Genomic DNA, 8,709 nt, shown 5'->3' on the forward strand with positions numbered 1-8,709 from the left:
GTGAATGAGTAAATGACGTTATTCGTTTTAAATTTCGAAATCCGTTCAGTGTTTTCTATTCTAAAAGTTCGTTGCAAAGTGAAAAGTGTAAAAATTATAAAAACAAAATTAATGAAGTGTTCCAAGGATAATTAACTTTAAGTATTAAATATTGCTACCATGGTTGTGTCAATAACATGTTTACATAAATTAAATACTAATCCACTAAGCAATTTGCGTGCTATATTATGTTTTCCAAAAGTTATCCTTCTCGAAAACAACAAGAATATACATATTGTGGATATATATGAAAGTAATGATTCAGATAAAAATTTTGCTTTTTTGTTTGAGAATGAAATCTCAGAATTTATTGTAAGGGATAAATTTATTTGGTGTCTATTAAAATCTGGTGAAATATGGATCATAAATATTGATAAAGGGTATAAAATTAAAATAATATATAACAGCCAAGCTCACTACAATATAGTACGTTTAAGAAAACAAGGTCCTGACTTAATATTAATAAGTGAAAGTGGTGAATGTCTCAATGTTATAATAAACAATGAAGATTTAGAAAAGAACATTCAAGAGCTTACTGTATCCTTAACAAAATATTTACCTAAAATTCAAGATCACCATGAACCTCTATACATAAAATCAGATGAATTAATATTTAAATGCCCTCACACTGGCTTAACTGATGTTATAAAATCAAATGTGCATTTAGACTTCATTAGATATTGGGATGACATGATTGTATTGAGCCATTCAAATAAAATGTGGGTGATGAATAAAAGTTTTGAATTGATATTTCAATTTGATAAAAATAATTCTAATTATCACCCTATGTCAGCTAATAAAGGAATATTCTACTACTTGAAATGGATAAATGGAGAGGTAATGTTTGTATGTTATAAGATTAATATATATATTTGTTAAAACACAGCTAAATAATTTATCTTTCATTTTATTGGTGCCTTAAGTAATAGTCCTCGACCACCTGTAGATAAATACTTCGCATATGTATAGTCACTTAAGAAAATGTAATTTTTTCAGGTGGAAATTTATAGTGCTTCTTTGGAGTGTCATGAAGAGCAACAGGAGGAAGAGAAAATTGGAAATAAATCAAAAACATCAAACGATTTATTGAAACTTCAACTAACCAACTTTGTTGATGAAATAATTATAAATACCACTAAACCTGCTGAAGTACTACCACAACTGCATCAGATGTTTCACAACCTAGATGATAACAGGTTTCTTGTGAGTGTCGCCAAAAAGCTCTGTAACCATAACTTACTATATAAACCAATATTGTATCCTCTACAGAAAAGAATTTGTCTCACAGAAGACAAATCTCTAATTGACTTTATATGTGATGTTGTTATAAAGAGTGATCTTCTTGAATACATCTGTTTCAGAGGTGGCAGTAGCTATGATAATGTTAATATATTTGAAATGAATTTCATACAATTGTGCATAACATTTATTTCCAAATCGGATTTAGATTTAGCATCTATATGTTGGTTAAAATATTCAGAGATGAGATTAACATTGACTGCGGATGATGTTGTTGAAATACTAAATTCTATACCTTATAATATAAAAATTGGAGCTCTTGTAATATGGTTTCGGAACTTTGTACCACCCGTTTTAGAACAGAATGTATTTTATGTCGACTTGTTTGTAAAGTGGACTACTGATAGAATTTTCCTCTTGGAGCAGTCATCTTATTGGCCAAAGATTGGTTTAAAATTTCTTGCTTCAATAATTGAAGTACTCGAGACATCCATAAGAACTGTCTATATAAGATCTATCTCTATCGATGATTTGGATAAACTCCAAGATCATATAATTTACATATCGGAACTCAAAGAAAAATACAAAATCAACATGCTACTCAGCGAGTTCAGCTCTCAGAGTCCTTCGGAAATTGCTCTTATAATGTTGCGTCGCTGTTATACAGAAGATTTGGAAGCTTTTGTTTCTGAGAGTTTGCCGAAATATGTTTCACGACATTTACTAGAAATGGATGAGACTTTAAGATCCTTCATAGATAGTGAAGCTGCCAGCAGCGGCGGCAGCATCGACGGACCACGTCTTAAGATCTTGCTTAGTGCATTTAGAGCACCATGTAACAAATTGGATTGTTTGCTAAATGTGCTTAAAATCTTAGACGTACCGTGGGATACCACAGTACTTACAATAGCTACTGAAGCAGCTTCCTTAGTGAACAAAGATTTTACTATCACCGACTCGGATCGCGTAATTGCACAAGAGATATACAAGGAATTGAACTATGCGAAAATTAAAGTTATTTTAAAAAAATACAATTTTCCCCTCACGTGTACCGATTACAGGCTTGTATTGCATAAGGTCATAAGTTCTCCAACTGTTGATTTGGAGGACCTAGACATATTCACAAATATACTAACGATCTATACTCATTATGCGTGTATTTTGTATATAGACAGATGTCTTCAAGATTGTGAGACGAAAAAAGCACTGAATTATTTCAAGAATATCAATAATCGTAATAAAAAGATGATCGTAAAGGCAATACTATCAAAATTTGAACAAATAATTAGCAGTGGAAAAGTAAATCAACTATTGGAAAAAAATTACATAGATTTTCTAAAAGGGACACAACTGTTAAATATAATACAAATCAATTCCATTGAAAATTTGTACCATCTCAAAAATTCGTATAACATCAAGCTAAATTTAAACGAAATTAATAGTAACAGTTTTAAGGAGAGCACATTACAAAGTTTAAAAGATAATGAAGAAATATTATCATCGAGTTTAGGGCGCGGAAGGTGCATTTCCCAACTTATTAGTAAAGATTTATCCAGAAAGTCCCAATTAATCTGTCTACTACGAGGAATATCTTCCAGTCGAACTATAAGGATGCATGTTGAATCTTTAATGTTATCTGATAAAAATGAAACATCCGACCTTATTAAATATAAAGATGGACAAAACAGTAATATTTTATTGGAATCACACAATATTCTGTCCGAGGTGTCCATTAACTGCAATGAAGAGGATATTCACGAAGTACTAAAAAGTCTTTCAACGTTGAATGCCTTGATAAATGCTAGTACAATTCTGAAGAACCTCTCAGTTGCATGGAAGTTTCAATACATATTTTTACCTATGTCTACAATTCACGCCCTGAATGATTTGATCAATATCTATTCTAATTCGTCGCAAATGATATCAGTTGAGGAATTTTTGCATATCGCTTCTAAAGGAGAGTTTATAATATTTAGAATAATTGCAAATATGATACAAAAATCACTGGGAAACAAAACCTCGTTGTGTGATAAAATTGTTAAAGCGAGGGATAAGGTCACAAAAAGAATGTTAGCCAAGATTGTTTCTCTACAAGACCTGGATCAAGTATTGATCACTTCGTTTTTGCTTACCCTTAGAACTACAGCATGTGAAGACAAAATGTGGATTCTGGAACTGCTTAAGGGCCAATCAGATTCTCTTTCACCATCTGCAATGCACTATCTTTCTTCTCCGTCTATCCGTCGCATTTTTGCTATTGATGATATTTTACCTGGAAATAATATGTCTTATCCCCCACAATACATCCTAAAGTCCAAGTTTAATATCAATTTATCTGAAGTAGCTCTCCCAGAAAACGAAGAAACATGGGACGTACAAGTCTTACTTTTCTATATTTTGCGAAGATATCCGAATATTAATTTCAGTCGTCTCATAGAGTTATGTCAAACTTTAAATATAAATCCAAATGAAGGAGTCTCTCTATTATTGATATCTGTATTATCAACTTGGGATCTCAAGTACAAAATATATGAAAACGAATTAGGCTATCGTCAAATACTCACTGAGCATGATCAAACGCAATTAATGTCACAATGTTTTGTGATTTGGCACAGTATAAAAGACAAGGATTTTATAAGAAAAATTTGTACTGACTTATGGAAGACCGGCGAAGCTTTGGTACATGGTTGTCACGTGTCCATTAATCCTTATTTTTATGAAGTATATATATGTATCTACCACTTAGTCTTCAGTTCACCAACAGACACTAAATATTTGAAGGAATACTATATACTTAATTTTCTTAAAGGATATCAAAGAAAAAGCATTCCTAAACAATACGAATTTGAGCTATTCTCAATTAAAGGAATATTTCCAGAGATAGGATATTACCGCTTACCATTACACCTTTTCATGCGGGATGACATGTGGTCAAATTTAAAATCTGAAATAACTTTAGAAACTTACGAGTCTTGGTTGCCTATTGTTTCATTACTGTCACTGGACGGTGATTTACAGACGGCGCGGGATATGATATGCAGCAACGCCGTTAAACAAACTATGACAAATCGAAAACGAGCAGATAGTAATGAAGCTGATTTAAAGGATGAGCCTTGGCGCTTGACGTCACAAGAAGAACCATTACTGCGAACAGCTCATCGGTGTGTAAGACATATAGCAAATATGGAGTGGGCAGGCGCTTGTCTGTTTTATGCTCTTCAAGGTTGTGCTAGAGGCGCTGATCAAGTAGCAGCTGCACAGCTATGTTATCAATTTTCACAACGTTGGGCAACTCTTCAACCCGGCAATCGTGCTGTTCGACAAATGGAAAAACTTCACTCTTCATTATCAACCCGTCACGTCTTATACAAGATTGAATGGGCGTGCGAAGAACTTATCCGGCTCTCAACAGAGCCTGTACAATTGATTAATGCTTTATATCTTCACCCAAAATTTGTCGAAAAAATTACTCGTCACGATATAAACCGGGCGGCTAATGAGATTGCCGATAAAAACAATGTTAATATCAGTTCTATAAGAATACAACTACTAGAAAGTATACTTGACAAAACTTACAAAGAAAACAACGTCTCACCCGGGTTGGATCCGAAAGACTTGATTACCGCAAAATATATTCTAAAGGCCACGTGTCCAAAAATGGGGGCGTTTTATCTATCAAGAATAGCATTTGATGATGAAAGTGATTATAACAAATGTAAGAAATTGAGGGCTTTACAATGTTTGATGAGCGCAGTGGAACCGGAGACAGCGGTTAAAGTAGCACGTCGAGAACGTCATGTACTTTGGAAATCTTTAATAGAACTGTTTTATATTGTTCATCTTGAACGAATCGATGTGCCGTGGGTCATTGCTACATTTTTGCAGGATAAAACATTAGCGCTAAATCAACTTTTGCAAGTTTCTGGTAATAATATTGAGAGCTTGAAGATTGCAGCGGAACTAGCTAACAAGTTTGGTGATAGCCAAATAATTCGAGAACTTATTCCTGTTTTGATGAGGGCTTCTCTGTTCGAAGAAATGATACCATTGCTATTAAAAGTTCAAAATCCACCAGACAATATGATCTATTCTGCTTGGAGAGCTATTATGTTGTCACCGTTCCAACGTGCCGATTACCCGATCACTGATCGTCAAAAAGCTAAATGTCTAAACGCTTTGAATTTATTACCAGTATGTCCTGTCATCAAAGATGACGACCTAATAGAAATTTGGAAAAATTGTATAAGATGTAAATGTTTAGGCTTAGGTTGCTTAGTACTACCATATATGACGGCTCAAGCTAGGCAGTCGTTGACTGAACTAAAGAAAATTGATAAAAGAACTCTAGTAATAAATTTAAAGAATTTACACAATGAAACCTATCTTGTGTCTGGAGCCATGTTCGTTTTAGAAAATTTAACACCAAAACTATCGCGTTAAAAACATTGCATAATTAGTTACAGGAGTTAGAATAAATCTTAAATATTTTGTTCAGAGTCAGTTCCCTTAAAATATTTATAATAACAATATCTTAACGCTATATTGATATATGATTTGCTGTGTAATATACAAAATTCATTGTATTACTCCATTATTATATACTAGCTTATTTATATTGTTCTCATAATGTAATGTCTCATAATTGTAAATACATATTATCAAGAAATATTTTTTAATTTAATTATCCTTTTAACAGCAATATTATAATTTTATATTTATTTTACTTTTACTTCTTTTCGATTACCAAAAACCCATCTTAAGTGATATTCATAGTATCTTTCTGGCACAAAATACTTCCCAAAAAAAATAAAAATATTAAATTTCTTATTAATTTTGCCAACAAGGCAGAGTATATTCTCTCTCCACATGTTGCAACTTTGCGTACAATTAAATAACATCTATAATTACCCTTTCTAATGTTTGAACAGAAACCCAATTATCACCCTCCCCTGTCAGCAACCAGAAACCTACTGAAAATATTTTTTAAACATACAAGGGATATTTGAAACTAAGTAGTGAGTAAGGTCAATTGTGTGCCTGTCGTTTTGTTGAAATCTGTAATCACATCACAAAAATAATCGACGGAAACAGATTCGAAAATAATTACCCATGATTATAACAGAACCACCTTCTTACTTCTACCAATGATTAAACAGCTGTTGTTGATTCCTCCCATATTATTTTGAAAATACTAATATTATAGTTCTCCTTATAAGGGATAAGAGGTCAGGTAACTTTAGAAAACGCTCTAGTATATATAAAACATGTAATTACAGAATTCCTACTATAAATCTAAGCAATCATTCAGTTTTCTTTAGCCATCTGTAATGAAAATAAAGTATTGAGTGACTAATTAAAAAATAATAATTTATAAATTGTCTATATTGTTATTTATTCAAAATTTATCTTTAAATAAGAGATATTTTACATAATTCTCTTGTCTCTATAAAAAAAAACATCATGTCATACCTTACCTGAGTTTGAAACATAATTTTCTAGAACATAATTAAAAATTTCATCAAAACATATATTACAATTATAGTACAGAACCATTATATGGTACAGATTTTTTTCTTAACAATAATAGAAAAAAATTTACAACCTTGGACTGCGAGAAGTTCACATCACTGAACTAACTGATATGGTTTTGTGCCATTAGAGCAAAAAAATCTATATTTTGTCATACAAGTTTACTTATTAAAAAGAAATTTTCAAAAACACTTGTGCAGCAGTGAGGTATCTAGCTCACCCAATAACCCGCCATATAAATAATGGCAACCAATATCATATAAATAATGGCAACTAGAGGAAATCATGGTATTATCTCTGATTTTAAATTTTTAGGATTGTTTTTTAAATGACATTTAAAATAATTATATTATACAAAAAACTACTATCAACGATGTTAAAGACTTTTCCTTCTGAAATTTTTAGAAATGAAATATACTACAACTATGACAAAAGTCTCTAGAAATGGTAACTTTTTATGACTTTAATAAGTTAAATGCGTATATAATTTATTCAGAAAACATTTTAACTTTATAATTTATTAATTTCTTGTGTATTGCTGGTAATGATTTAGTATTTATTTCAAAATGTCTATTCAATAAAAAAAAAAATCTTTTGATAAAAATAAACACCTTCAATGAGTAATATTTGTAGGTCCTACAGTCGTAATGAATTATTGTTATCTGATCTGACATAAGGATTGCTAGTGAAAGCTATAGATCTAATATATGAAGCTGAGGGCAGTGCCATTTCAAATAATGGAGAATAGATGCCATGAGAAATGGCTAACTGTTCTGGAGTTTCTTGAGAACTGTTGGGTCGCCTGTATATCTCAACAGCATCTTCTCGTAGAAGCAATATAAGTAATGTTGATTTACAGTGACTTATCGCTGAAGCCAGATGCAAGGGTGTTTGTTCTGTAAAATATCATAAATTAACATACAATCACAATATTTAATGCAAATAATAATCTATTTCTATTTAAAGAATCAATTAATAGTTTTAAAATCAATTAATCTTGTTTAGTATAGAAATTTTATACCTCCATCTGATAAGGCAGCAGGATCTGCTCCTGCAGCTAACAATCTTGCAGCAGACACATAATTATTCCAGTTACAAGCAGAATGTAAAGGTGTCCAACCAAGTTCTGTTTTTGCATGTATATTTGCACCAACACTTATTAAAAATGATATTACATTAATATGATTGCTATATGCAGCCCTGTGTAATGGAGTGTAACCATCATCATCTTTGACATGGATTAAACCATGTTGTTTTGCTACAAGTTCTTTGACAGTCTCCAATTCCCCATGTTCAGCAGCCCAAAGGACGTGTGTATTAGGATCCGCTAAAATTATAAGCAATGCGATTATTTTTCTTTAATTAAAAATGATTTGATAATTATATACATTTGTTGTTTATAACTTTACAAAACCTTATATATAAATAAATTCTACTCTATAGTACCTTTTGGATCTTTCACTACTTCCACATCTTGATCTGCATCATCCCAACCAGACACAAACATATTAGCAGTTTCAGGATTTTTCTTACATCGCAGAATTTCATCAGCAATATCTTTAAAGTCTTGAACTGCAGAAATCTCACCCTCTGAATCTGACATTATTACTTAAAGAAAGCTTTTGTTCCTTTTATATACTGCGAAAAACTGAAAGCATTATAATTTTAAGTTACAAATCTTCGACACAATTCAACTGTTAAAAATTAAGGAAAATCTTCTACCTTATTGAACCCCAATTGATTAATATTTAATAGTACCTGAAACAGGGTTGCAACCTTCGACATGAAAATTGTTACCTACAAATATTATTAGATTATCTAAGAAATGATGGGAGGGACATAATCAAAGCAAATTATAAGAAAAATATAAAAAATAATAATTCTATACGAAATATATATAAT

At 31.5% G+C, this 8,709-nt stretch overlaps 2 protein-coding genes across 2 annotated transcripts; one reads left to right on the forward strand and one right to left on the reverse strand.

Annotated features, from left to right (window-relative positions):
- The first annotated feature begins 53 nt into the window (after positions 1 to 53).
- On the forward strand, positions 54 to 5,940 carry LOC116779131 (uncharacterized). The gene is made up of 2 exons (XM_032673310.2): positions 54 to 876; positions 1,036 to 5,940. Exons 1-2 carry the CDS (start codon positions 160 to 162, stop codon positions 5,716 to 5,718), a joined length of 5,400 nt encoding a protein of 1,799 aa, XP_032529201.2. The 5' UTR covers positions 54 to 159; the 3' UTR covers positions 5,719 to 5,940.
- Positions 5,941 to 6,645: 705 nt separating this feature from the next.
- On the reverse strand, positions 6,646 to 8,675 carry LOC116779123 (ankyrin repeat domain-containing protein 49). The gene is made up of 4 exons (XM_032673302.2): positions 8,530 to 8,675; positions 8,254 to 8,455; positions 7,829 to 8,134; positions 6,646 to 7,703 (listed from the first exon to the last, which is right to left on the reverse strand). The coding sequence occupies exons 2-4, from the start codon at positions 8,408 to 8,410 to the stop codon at positions 7,444 to 7,446; spliced, it is 723 nt and encodes a 240-aa protein (XP_032529193.1). The 5' UTR covers positions 8,411 to 8,455; positions 8,530 to 8,675; the 3' UTR covers positions 6,646 to 7,443.
- Positions 8,676 to 8,709: the final 34 nt, after the last annotated feature.

Source organism: Danaus plexippus, chromosome 6 (assembly GCF_018135715.1).
Source record: "Danaus plexippus chromosome 6, MEX_DaPlex, whole genome shotgun sequence".
Classification (NCBI taxonomy): domain Eukaryota; kingdom Metazoa; phylum Arthropoda; class Insecta; order Lepidoptera; family Nymphalidae; genus Danaus; species Danaus plexippus.